This window comes from Scatophagus argus, chromosome 3 (genome assembly GCF_020382885.2).
Source record: "Scatophagus argus isolate fScaArg1 chromosome 3, fScaArg1.pri, whole genome shotgun sequence".
NCBI classification, from domain to species: domain Eukaryota; kingdom Metazoa; phylum Chordata; class Actinopteri; family Scatophagidae; genus Scatophagus; species Scatophagus argus.
The window spans coordinates 278356-292293 of NC_058495.1; the positions used below are offsets into that span (position 1 = coordinate 278356).

Genomic DNA, 13938 nt, shown 5'->3' on the forward strand with positions numbered 1-13938 from the left:
GGTGTGTACATATTTGGTGTGTGGGTAAATTAACTTGTGCATTATTTATTTGTTTGTATCCATTTATTATGATTATAGTATTGTATGGACCATTATGTTTATTGGTAATCCCCTCAATAATGGTTTGGACCATTTGGGCTCTACAAGCAGCCCTATTTAAAGGAGCCTCATTTTGCACTTGTTGTTCCTTGGGAGAACTACTATGTGCTGTTGTGAGAGTTGGTTATCGGTGTTCAGTTCCTGTATTATTCCTGCCTTTTGTCTGCCTGTGAAAACCTTGTGTTCTGGGAGAATAAACGGATTTTTCCTGGCACCTGACGCTTTGCTGCCTCCTATTCTCAACCTCTTCTGCCTGAATCCGGTCTTGCCGAGATCCCGTTATTCGGGGAGACCACTCTGGTCCCTCACAAGGAGACAGCCATGATGAAAGAAAATGTTTCAATAGAGGCAAGCCTTCACGTGTTAAAACAAGAGACAGAAGCTACTGCAGCATATTCGAAGAAGCAGCAGCTACAGTCAGAAATGAGGAAGAAGGTGCTCTTAGTGAGTTACAAATTTAGCTATGAAAGATACAATAAAACGCACCAAAGACTCTGTAGAAACACAGCCATTTGATAAACATGCTTCACAGAAGCTTCAAGATGCAATGCCACTTTCACCAAACTTACATCATAAAACAGTGAGAACCCGACCTCCTAGCAACAAGGCACAAGATTCACTGTATAAGTCATTTAAGGAGGAAGATGAGCACAGGCACATTGCTGGTGAAGGCTACACACATCCCCCCGATCCAAGGGTAGTTTTCCCAAAGCAAGAATACTCACCTGTGATTCCTGACACCCAAGAGAAACCACCAGCTGCTACACTTCAAGTTCCTCATCTGGCAATAAATACTCACTTTCAACTCCTCAGACCTCTGATTTAGCCCAGAGCTCTGGACTCCTTGCCATTGATGACTTCCCAGAAAATTACTGGGGAGGGAAAGGGTCTTTCCCAGCAACCACAAGAGAGTTAAATCTGATCAGGAAGAACTCAACCTTCTGGTCAAATGGCTGGGGCCCAAGTCATTAGCTCAAGCCAAGTGGACAAGGTCAGTAAATAATCCTAGAGCAGGTATCTTTATGGTATGGGAGCGCTTGGAGGAAACATACGGACTCTTGCCTGGAGTGGATCGCTGGGCAATCAGCCGATCATGTTAAGGAGCCGCGCGCTGTATTCTTTTGTAGCTGTCTTGATTTTGCTGAATCATCACTCAAGTGTTCATTTGCTGCTTTGTGTGCTGAGTCACCGTTTGTGTGGTTGTTCACCATTTTGTGTGCTGATTCTCCCTTACCGGATAATTCGCCATTTTGGTTGTAATTTCTCCACTCACGTGGCCATTCGCCATTTTGGGTGTAGTTTCCCCACTCACGTGGCCATTCGCCATTTTGGTTGTAGTCTCTCCACTCACGTGATCAGCCGCCATCTTGTTTTGTAGTCTTCCCACTCACGTGATCAGCCGTCATCTTATTTGTAGTCTCGTCACTCTCGTGATCAACTGCCATCCTATTTGTAGTCTCGTCACTCACATGACGACCCGCCATCTTGGCTTCAAGGGACACGCCCCCGCGTCATCCCTCTGCCATCATGGTCTCCATTATCATATCTTTCTCTCTCTCTCTCTCTCTCTCTCTCTCTCACACACACACACACACACACACACACACACACTCCTGTATATATGCACACCTATGTATAGATATACTCTTGCTGCTGTACCTGTGTTATCCCTAGTTAGTAGTTAATGTGTGTAGATAAAACTTGGATTATGATAGTGTTTATTGCAAAGTGATATCTCTTATCTCTGGGTGGTTGTTGTTGGTTAATAAATCCTGTTATAGTTTAATTTGTCGTTGTCTGTGGTTATTGTGAATGTACTTGTAATGACAGCTGGATTCATGACAGCCAGTGCTCGGATTTACCCTTCATATTTTTAAGAGACTGTTATTTCCCACTTATTACATTGGCTGTTGGTCCCTGGTGACAGGGTGGTGCCCCGATTTTTACATGTATAAAGGATACACTGATTTTGCTTCAGTGATTATTCCCCATAATCATTGACCCTTCTTGTCAATAACCAAATTGCCTCGATGATAAACCAGATATGTCAGTGGATGTCAACAATTTTCTGAGGATAATGGAAAAGGAAGTGTATATGGACAATGAAAACCACTGAGTGGCACCGCTACCTTTTCGTTCACCTTGTAAGCCCCTTCCAAATAACAGCGCTCATTCAGGAAAAAACCTGAGATGAAATCGCTGACTTCATGCAGAAGGTCATTGACAACCGCCAGGCAGAGCAAGCTCCTCCACTAGAGCCAGGCAAAGAGTGTTGGTATTTGCCGACTTTTGGGGTGTACCACCCCAGAAACCTGGAAAAATAAGAGTTGTTTTTGATTCCAGTGCTGAGTACAAGGGAATGTCATTGAATGATGTGCTTCTCAGCGGACCCAACCTCAACAACACACTGATTGGTGTTCTACTAAGATTCAGAAGGGAGCAAATAGCAGTCACAGCCAATGCAGAAGAGCTGTTCTCTGGGTTCAAGGTCAGAGAAACCACTGCAATTTCCTTCGGTTTCTGTGAGACAAGGGTAATGATCCGGACAAGGAGATCGTTGACTACTGGATGACTGTGCATGTCAAGTCAAGTCAAGTCAACTTTATTTGTATAGCCCATTTTTACAAGCAGTTTGTCTCAAAGGGCTTAACATAACATCAGCAACATCCTCTGCCCTTCGACCCTCACATCGACTAAGGAAAAACTCCCAGAAAAACCTTTAACAGGAAAAAATGGAAGAAACCTCAGGGTGAGCAACAGAGGAGGGATCCCTCACCCAGGACGGGCAGACGTGCAATGGATGTTGTACAGGCAGGAAAGCAATTAACAACATGAGAAATGACATTACTAAAAAGATAAGTGTGTTAATGTGTTTGGGAACAGCCCATCCCCATAACATAAGGGCTGAGGAAAGCTGCACAACTGGGAGAGACTGAATATGGTACAGACGTAAGGCATTTCATCTTCAGAAATTTCGATGATGGACTCATCTCAGTGGCCAAGGAGGTTGAAAGTATCAATCTTCTGCAGCGAACCAAGGCCCTGCTAGCTGAGTCCAACTTAAGACTTCTCAGGATAGCTTCAAACAACCCAAAGGTCATGGAGGCTTTTTCTATGGAAGAACGAGCAAGTGACTTTAAGGATCTCAATTTGGGAGCAGATCTCTTGCCCCTCCAGAGGAGTTTGGGCTTAAGCTGGGAACTCGAGACAGACAGCTTCACCTCCAGAATGTCAAGAGATGTTAAACCATTCACTCAGAGAGGCATGCTGTCCACAGTAAATAGTGTTTATGATCCCCTTGGATTTGCTTCCCTCATCACAGTGCAAGGCAAAGCATTGGTGAGAGACGTTTCCTCAGAGCAGTACAAGTGGGACACCCCTCTCCCATCGGAGAAAGAGACACAGTGGAAAGCATGGACCAACTCACATTCACATTCAGAGAGCATACAGTCCAGTCTCTATGTCATATTGTTAACGGACAGAACTATGTGTTTTTGCAGAAGCTTAGACGATAAATAGCTATAGCTGCTGTAGCCTTCCCGCATGCCTTGGATTCTGATGGAAAATGGATAGGGTTTGTGATGGGAAAATCAAAGCTAGCTTCTTACCCAATGCATACTGTACGTTGCCTGGAGTTGTGCGCAACAGTCTTGGCGGTCGAGCTGGCAGAAGTGATCCAATCTGAGATAGATGTAGAGTTGCAAGTAGTCTCTTCACAGTATCTTCACAGATAGTCGCATCATGCTGGGCTACATCCACAACAGCTCACGAAGGTTTTATACCCATGTAGCTAACCGAGTAGGTCGCATTCAAGGAACTAGTGAACCAAAACAGTGGCAGTATGTGTCGACTGACCAAAACCCTGCAGACCAGGGAACCAGGTCAATTCCAGCAGCTTTCCTGTCCTCATCCGGTTGTTTGCTTGCCCCCCCTTTTCTCAGTCAGTTGAACACAGGTCAAGATGATGAAGCAGAAGCGTTTGAGCTTGTAGACGCAGACAAAGACAAAGATTTTTGGGCAAAAGTCACCTCTCTTTTAACCAAGGTCACAGCGCATTCTCTTGGAGCAACAAGATCTGAACATTTCTCTGCTTGGAAGAGTCTTGTAAGAGGTGTGGCATCTCTTATTCATGTAGTCAAGTCAAGTCACTCTCAAGAAAGACTAAGACTACAATTAACTGTTGTAAGGCATGGCATCAATGCAGTCAGCTGCTCACCACAGAGCATTCTCAAGCAAAGATGGATATCTTCAAGGCTGTGCAGGAGGAACTGAAATGCTTAACTCAGGGTACCAAAGTGTGCTGCCAAAACCCCAAAACTGGATCCCTTCATTGACAAGAGCAAATTGATCAGAGAGGGCAGATTTGGAAGACCAAGAGAAACATCCACTCATCCTACCAGCTGGCCATCATGTGACCACTCTCTTGGTCTGACACTACCATGTTAAAGTAGCCCACCAAGGTCGCCATTTCACAGAAGGTACATTGCGTACCACTGATGTCTGGATAGTAGTAGGAGGAGACTCATCTCTAGCATGATATTGAAATGTGTCATCTATAAGAAGTTAAGAGGCAAGAGAGAAGTTCAAAAGATGTCTGATCTGCCTGCTGACAGGTTGACCCGCCTTTTACTCATGTAGGGCAAGACGGTGCACAATCTATGTCAACCTCGAGCTTCATCAATGCCTTTCTATCCATACTTGGGCCTGACAAACACCTAATGTCAGACAAAGGGATGAATTTCATCGCTGCATGCAGAGAACTTCAAGAGATCAAGAACTACCTGCAGGAGCAGGGCTGCACATGGACCTTTAATGCTCCCCATTTTTCGCACATGGGAGAAGCTTGGAAAAGGCTAAAAGGAGTGGCAAGACGCATCCTGGATGGCCTGCTAGTGAAGAATGGTGCTACTAGACTGTCTCATGAAGTCCTATAAACCTTGTTGACTGAGGTTTTGGCCATCATGAATGCTCGACCACTGGTCCCAGTCTCATACAATGCTGAGATACCTGAAATGCTCTCACCTGCCATTCTGCTCACCCAGAAGACAAGTGTTACTCCTGTACCCCTAGGAGACTTTGAATTTGACCATCTGTGAAAGATACAATGGCGCTAGGTCCAGAGCTTGGCAGACTCCTTCTGGAAAAGATGAAGACTGGAGTACCTGCCAGCACTTCAACCACGGAGGAAGTGAACCTCGGAGAAGCAGGGAGTGTTCTGACTCCTGTCAGTGACTGGAGGAAGGTTAAGTTTCCTCTGGTGGTGGTTTTGAGTTGTTGCAGCTTTAGTTACCAATAGTAAGTATGGATTTGCTTGGTTCATTTTACTTGTTTCATGATACTGTGATCTTCACTGTGATGTTTGAGAAATGTATTTTAAAATCGTGCTAACGATGCTAATGCTAATCGTGAAGCTAACCGCTAGCAAGAGACTAGATGAGCTGCTAATTAAGCTGCTATGGCTAATCTGGTTTATTGTTGAGTTTCATTTGTGTTGTATAGGTGCATTTGCATCTTTATTGCTGCGTTTATGTTATGATTACTTTCCTGTGGATACATTCATGTGATGTGTGTGTCTACTGGAATGTGATGAGTGTTAAACATATTTCATGTATCTGTACTATAATGTGTTGTGTATTTCATCTGTGTTGCATTTTTACAAAATATAACTGAGAAGATTCAGTAAAGCAACCTCAATCAAATTTACTGGGTCTCTCATTTTGTTCACTATCTGTCGGTCAGGACAGAATAGAAGGTATTATCCCGTTACACAGACAGGAAAGAGGAGAGGAACTAGGTCACTGCGTCTAGATCTAAACACACAAACACAGACAGACAGGGAGAGAGAACAGCACAGGAACAAATCAAATGCAAGTAAGGGGGAAAACAGGAGCATAAGAGGAGAACTGGGGGAATCCTGGCAGTTCCTGACATTAGGTTGACAACATTCAATAACATTGTGTTTGTGGGAGTAGTTAGCTTGGTGGTTCCTACATATACATACGCATAATTATGTTTTATAATAGTAATAATTGTGTGAATAACTGGCTTAGCACCCCTCTTTCATTATCAGAGAAAACATCATGTTCTCTTTCTATCTCTCCAGCCTTTTCACTGTGGCTGTGGATGCCATTAACCACATCAGTGGAGTGGAGGCTCCAGTTGGAGAAAAAGGTGGTGGCTTTGACATGAAAGCTCTGCGGGCATTCAGAGTCCTTCGACCACTCAGATTGGTCTCTGGAGTTCCCAGTAAGTAACTGGTCTGCCACTTAACTATTAAACTGTATTGAATATTTGACTGCATACATTCTATAATCTAATCTTGATGCAACAAATAATGCTACCAATTTAATTTAATTTTAATTTTATTATTGTTTGTAATAAAGGTTTAAGTCAGTGTTACTTAGCTTATTTCACAACAGGTATTAGGTATAGGGGAACAAATGCTTGCTTGAAGAGAAAACACATCAGGTACAGTACCATTTAGATTTTTTTAAGGAATACTTATTTGATTTTTTTTTCAAGATGCAACTTTTCCCTTCTTCAGGCCTACAAGTGGTGATGAATTCCATCCTGAAGTCCATGCTGCCTCTTTTTCACATCACCCTGCTGGTATTTTTCATGGTCACCATTTACTCCATTATGGGACTGGAGCTCTTCAAGTGCAAAATGCACAAAACCTGCTACTACACAGGCACAAGTACAGTATGCACCACAACAAGCTTTTAGAGTATATGGCAGTAATACCAGCAATGTACAAATCTGATTGCTGGATTGGTATTGGGGAAAATACTGATTTTATCCACTTAGATTTATGGGATTGTGTCATGCCAAGCAAGTTTTATTTCAAGAGTCAAGAGGTTTTTTATTGTCATTTCAGCTGATTACAGTAACAGCGAAACAAGACATTCCTCGTTTTAGTTACTTTATGAGCGTCAGGTGATTGTTCATGTAAATGTGACCTCCCAGTCACAAGCTTCCTTGTCTAAACTTTAGACCACACCAAAATAATAATAATAATAATGATAATAATAATAAAAATAGCAATGGACATCAAGCAGGACCATAGCAGTAGGCCCAACCAGGATCCATGGGAACCTGTGAGGCACAAAGAAAGAAAGCACAAAGACTACAAGAAAGATATCAAGGTGTTTTAGTGGGACATATACGTGTATAGAAGAAGAGTGAGAGGAAGAGAAGTCCACCAGCTGTCTAAGCCAACAGCAGAATAACTTGGGGCGTGCTCCCATTCTATTTTTACACACTCAAGGAACAAGTAACCCTGCATTCTGGGAATGTAGAGTTCCAGACGGAACAGGGTACTGTGAGTTCTTTAAGATAGGATGGTACCTGATCATGATTCTAGGGCTTTGTAGGTCAGGGTAAAGATTTTTAATTATATTCTTTATTTTGCAGGGAGCTAGTGCAAAGATGCCAGTATGGGAAAAATATGACCTATTGTCCTAGGTCTGGTCAGGGTATTTGCAATATGTCAAGTGATAACTTTTGTTGTAATTTGGTACAATATCAATAAAAACTGACTTCACTTGTCTTGACATGCACTGCACCACTTATTTGGGCAGCTTAATAACGAATTGCAATAATTTCCCGTGGAAATAACAATTTTTTTACGTATCTTTTTCAGACAGGATAAACTCCCACATGGTGGTGCTAGAGGCCAATGTAATGCTTTCCAGGGTAACTAAATGAGTATAAAATGAGTTTCCAAGACGTGTAGGGCTCAGCACAATAACTTCAGTTTTGTCTGAGCTTAGTAACAGAAAATTGCTGATCATGCACTGCTTGATCAGCAGTAGTAGTTCTGATACTGATACCAGTATTAGGTATTAGTCCGATGCTTTGCACATGTATTCATACTCAGAATCATAAAACTGCAACTGCAATACAACCTGATAGTGTTTCATGGCAGTGTGACATTAAGCCCTTGTCAGAAAAGCTAAACAGCTAGGTGGAGGAGGAGCAGTATTAGCAGCTTGGAGGGATAATGACAAAAAGTAGAGCAGATTGCATACTGTACGCTGTTAAATTGACTCCACCAAGACATGTCGAGCTGCTGGAACAGCAGATGTTCCCATGTTTTTTAGGAGTCTGTTCATACTGATGTAGGCTAGCAAAAATAAATAAATAAATAGCTAATTTGTAAGAAAATTAGAATATTAATAATTGACTAATCAGGCCTAAATAAATCAGACTTTTTCACTTCAAAATCTGGCCTTACATCAGTTCTTCTCAAATAGTGGGGTGCGATGCCAGGGGGGGCGCGTGTGACCCTGGGGAACATGCTTTTTTTGCTGTACTAGAAATGAAGTGTAATTGCACATCCACTACAGTAGTTGGCAGTGGCGCTCTCATTGTCAGAGTGTGCGCAGGGAGTATTAGCTCTATGGTGTAGCGTTTTTTTTGCACCGAGCAGGCAATATGAAGTGCAGTAAACGAACCCTTAAGAGACAACATGAAGAAATTTTTAACAGGGATGAAAAGAAAGGCGGAGTGAGACGAAGATAATGAGACAAAAGTAACTCACCCGAAAGCTAAGACAAGGAAATATGACGAAGCATATGTAGCGCTTGGCTTCACTGTGACAGCAGTGGGAGACGAGGAAAGACCGGTGTGTTTACTGTGTCTAAAAATGCTGGCAGCGGACACCATGAAGCCAAATAAATTAAGGCGCCACTTGAAGACATTACATCTCAATCATGCTGATAAGCCACTGGAGTTTTTTCAGCGAAAAGGTGCTGAATATTGCCAACAATCATCCCGCTTTGTGAATGCTACTTCAGTAAACCAGCGAGCACTGTTAGCATCATATTATTACATATTATTATTACTATTATTTATAGTCGCTGCAGAGAGTGGGTGGTGGGGTGGGGGGGGCGCGAACCTCAAATGAGCAGACGAGCACAACTAGTTCAAACTTGTCTTTTACTGAGTATAAATTCATAAACAAAAGTAGAAAACCGGACGAAAAACAACCCAGTAATGGGCAGCGAAATGAATGCAGTAGTCCAAAACAACCCCACGAAACATCCAAAGGTACAGTCCAAGATCCAACAGAAAACTCTGTCCAAAAAACAAACCAAGAATCTAACGACGTGGGCAGCGCAGACCATTGAACTACTGAAGTGGACAGAATAATCTGACAAAGGTGGAGAGGGAAAGCCATCCTTAAATATCCACATGGAGAGGTGGATGATTGGAGGCTGATGAGAGTCAGGTGTGCCGGTAAGTGGCTGATAGGGAGACCGATCCACTCTGCCCTGTGTAGACCAGATACGACCATATAGACCAGATTTAAAAAAAGAGGTAGGAAAAAGAAACACAGACAGACAACAACTACCAGAGAGCAATCCTGACAAGTAAGATTACCTGTATCTGTACTTGGAATCAGTACCCAAATGTTAGTAGTTGTACTTGGTTAGAAAAAAAAGTGTTACGAGGTACATCCCTAAGTATTACAAAAGAGAAGGACATGTAAGGTGAATAGTATTTGTTCAATTCAATTCAATTCAATTCAGTTTATTTATATAGCGCCAATTCACAACAAAAGTAATCTCATGACACTTTACAATTTGAGCAGGTCTAGACCAAACTCTTTAATTAAATTGTAAAATAGAGAGAGCCCAACATTCCCCCTTGAGCAAGCACTTGGCGACAGTGGCGAGGAAAAACTGCCTTTTAGAAGGCAGAAACCTCGGAGCAGACCCCGGCTCAAGATGGACGGCCATCTGCCTTGACCGGTTGGGTTAAGAGAGAGGGAGAGGGAGAGAGAGAGCGAGCAGGAGAGCGAGAGAGAGAGAGAGCAAGGGAGAGAGGCAGAGGGGGTGGGGTGTGAGAGAAGGAGCACACAAGCAGAGATGCATAGCAGCAGTAATAATACCAGAAGTATTGGAATGTAGATAATGATAATGACAATGAAGTATACAGAAGGTATTATGGTAATTTTGATAACAATAGTAGTAACAATAATGGTAGTATCTGTACTGAGTCGGAACAGATTTAAATCAGATTATGACTAAACAGTAGTAATTGCAGTAGGTTTTGAGCAGGACGACAGCAGGACCACAGGAGGTCCAGTCATGATCGCTAGGAATCTGCGGGACAAGAAAGCACAGGGACTCCAGGGAAGAAGTTGAGTTAGTAATATGCATTAATGGGACATGAATGTGTGCAGAAGGAGAGGGAGAGGAAGAAAGAGCTCAGCGCATCATGGGAGGGCCCCCGGCAGTCTAAGCCTATAGCAGCATAACTAGGGGCCGGCCTAGGCCAGCCCTAACTATAAGCTTTATCAAAGAGGAAAGTTTTTAGTCTACTCTTAAATATAGAGAGGGTGTCCGCCTCCCGGACCGAAACCGGAAGATGGTTCCATAGTAGAGGAGCTTGATAACTAAAGGCTCTGGTAACCAATCTACTTTTGAGGACTCTAGGAACCACAAGTAGCCCTGCATTTTGGGAACGCAAAGTTCTGGTGGGATAATAGGGTACTATTAACTCTTTAAGATAGGGTGGTGCCTGACCCTTCAGGGCTTTATAAGTGAGGAGGAGGATTTTAAAATCTATCCTGAATTTTACAGGTAGCCAATGTAGAGAAGCCAGAACAGGAGAAATATGGTCTCTCATGCTGGTTCTTGTCAGTAGTTGTGCTGCAGCATTCTGGATTAGCTGGAGAGTCTTTATGGATTTATTGGGGCAGCCTGATAGAAGGGAGTTACAGTAATCCAGTCTAGAGGTAATGAATGCATGGACTAATTTTTCTGCATCTTTCTGACTCAGGATTTGCCTAATCTTTGCGATATTGCGGAGGTGAAAGAATGCAGTCTTTGAAATATTTGCTATGTGCTATGTTAAAGGACATGTCCTGGTCAAAGATAACTCCTAAATTTCTTACATTGGAGCTTGAGGCCACGGCTAAGCCATCTATCAATGCAATATCACTGCATAATTTGTTTCTAAGGTGTTCGGGGCCCAGAACAATAACTTCAGTTTTGTCTGAATTTAGAAGTAAGAAGTTGCTGGTCATCCAGGTTTTTATGTCTTTAAGACATGCCTGAAGCTTGACTAGCTGATTTGTTTCATCTGGTTTCATTGATAAGTACAATTGTGTGTCATCCACATAACAATGAAAATGTATGGAGTGTTTCCTAATAATATCACCAATGGGGAGCATATACAGGCTGAATAATATTGGTCCAAGGACAGAACCTTGGGGAACTCCATGACTAACCTTTGTGAGTGTGGACGATGTATCATTAACATGAACAAATTGAAATCGATCTGATAAATAAGACTGAAACCAGCTTAATGCAGTTCCTTTGATGCCAATTAGGTGTTCCAATCTGTGCAGTAATATAGAGTGGTCAATGGTGTCAAATGTAGCACTAAGGTCTAACAGTACAAGGACAGAGATAAATCCCTTGTCTGATGCCAGGAGGAGGTCATTTGTGACTTTGACCAATGCTGTTTCTGTGCTATGATGAGCTCTAATGCCAGATTGAAAATTTTCAATTAAGTTATTATTTTGAGGAAAGTCATATAACTGAGTGGCGACTGTTCTTTCAAGGATCTTGGAAAGAAATGGAAGGTTAGATATTGGTCTATAGTTGCTTAAAACCTCTGGATCAAGTGTGTGTTTTTTAAGGAGAGGTTTGACTACAGCTAGTTTAAAGGACTGGGGTACACAGCCTGTTATCAGGGACAGATTGATCATGTCTAATAGACATGTGCTAAGTAAGGGTAAAGCTTCTTTGAGAAGGTTGGTAGGGATGGGATCTAAGAGGCATGTTGTTGGCTTGGATGAATATACGAGTGAGTATAGCTGATGGGGATCAATAGGTGAGAAGCAGTCAAGATGATTATCTGTTTCTGTTGTTGGTTCTAAGACACTAGTGTTTGATGTTACATCAGTATCAGCTGAGGTCAGTAGGTGCTGAATTTTGTCTCTAATGTTTAAGATCTTGTCGTTAAAAAAGGTTATAAAGTCATTGCTGCTAAGGGTCACAGGGATACAAGGCTCGATAGCACTATGGCTCTCTGTCAGCCTGGCTACAGTGCTGAAGAGAAACCTGGGATTATGCTTGTTATCCTCAATTAATTTTGAGTAATAGGCTGCTCTGGCAGTCCGTAGGGCCTTCCTATATAATCTAAGACTGTCTTGCCAGATTGAGCGAGATTCAATAAGTTTGGAGGAACGCCATTTCCTCTCAAGTTTTTGCACGTTTTGCTTTAATTTGCGAACCTCAGTATTATACCAGGGTGCAAGTTTCTTTTGCTTTATGAGTTTCTTTTTGAGCGGAGCAACAGAGTCTAAAGTGGTCCTTAGTAAACTTGCAGCACTGTCCACGAAATGGTCGATTTGAGAGGGATTATTATATTGTTCACTCGTATGGGGACATGATACTGAAGTTAATGACAATAGAACTGTTTCTTTAAATTTAGCCACAGCACTATCAGACAGGTATCTAGTGTAGGAGGTTTTTCTTGGTGGTATGAAGTCAAATAGTATAAACTCAAAAGTTATTAAACAATGGTCAGACAGAAGAGGATTTTGTTCAGAGACAGTTAAATGTTCTACATTCATTCATTTCAAGAATTTCCCTCCAGGGATTAATAAAGGAATTCTGATACATCTATACCATATGTCAGGACAAGGTCAAGAGTGTGATTGAAGCAATGAGTGGGTTCATGTACACACTGACAGAAGTCGATTGAATCTAAGAGAGAGATAAATGCTGCGCGAAGGCTATCATTACTATCGTTCACGTGGATGTTGAAATCACCCATAATAATAACTTTATTAGTTTTAAGGACCAGACTCGATAGGAACTCTTCCAGGTAGGGTGTGAGAGACTAAGAATAAGGCTTTCGAATGAATGGTAGTTGACTTTGGGCTTTGGACTAAATGATAGGTTTGGGTCGAAAATGGCGGCAACTCCACCTCCTCGGCCGGTGTCTCGAGGAATGTGGGTATTAATATGACTTTGGGGAGTGGATTCATTTAAACTGGCATATTCTTCTGGCCGAAGCCAGGTTTCGGTTAAGCAAAATAAATCTATTTTATTGTCCAATATTAACTCATTCACTAGTGCAGCTTTAGATGAGAGAGATCTAATATTTAACAATCCACATTTAATTCTCCTATTTGTTGTAGCTGTGGAGGTGTTGGTGTTGATCTTCATTAGATTTTTATGTATAACTCCTCTTTTTGAATTTGGTTCAATTAATTTAAGTGACCTCCGACTGGCGCAGTCGAGTGTCATTACCGCCGACATGTATTACTATTTTACTGTATTTACGCTTATCCTTAGTCAGCAGTTTTAGATAAGATTCAACGTCGCCCACTCTGGCCCCAGGAATGCATTTGACTATGGTCGCTGGTGTCGCTAACTTCACGTTTCTGACTACAGTGCTGCCAATTACCAGAGTTGGTTTCTCAGCGGGTATGTCGCTGAGTGGGGAGAACTTGTTGGAAACGTGAACTGGTTGGGGGTGAACCGTGGGCTTGTGCTTAGGGCTATGCTTCCTCCGTACAGTCACCCAGCCTCCCTGGTTTCCCGGCTGCTCGGGAACTACCGGGGGCGGGCTACAAGCTACACTAGATCGGTCCGCACCGGCTAATGGGGGCTGACTAACAACAGTAGCTAAAGACTTTGTTTCCATGGTGCGGAACCGTGCTTCTAATTCACTAAGCCTCGCCTCCAGCGCTACAAGTAAACTACATTTATTACATTTACCACTTTCACTAAAGGAGGCAGAGGAATAACTAAACATTTGACACACCAAGCAGGAGAGAGCAGGAGAGCGAGGGGGAGACAGAGAAGCCATCGC

General features: G+C 42.5%; 1 protein-coding gene across 4 annotated transcripts in view; it reads left to right on the forward strand.

The window, feature by feature from the left end:
* The window catches only part of LOC124054198 (dihydropyridine-sensitive L-type skeletal muscle calcium channel subunit alpha-1-like), a 269412-nt gene that overhangs the window by 73952 nt on the left and 181522 nt on the right, over nucleotides 1-13938 (forward strand). For all 4 annotated transcript variants that reach the window (XM_046379912.1, XM_046379903.1, XM_046379885.1 and 1 more), the window contains exons 4-5: nucleotides 6203-6345; nucleotides 6644-6796. In XM_046379912.1, coding sequence (XP_046235868.1) covers nucleotides 6203-6345; nucleotides 6644-6796 — 296 coding nt within the window. The remainder of the gene's footprint in view (nucleotides 1-6202; nucleotides 6346-6643; nucleotides 6797-13938) is intronic.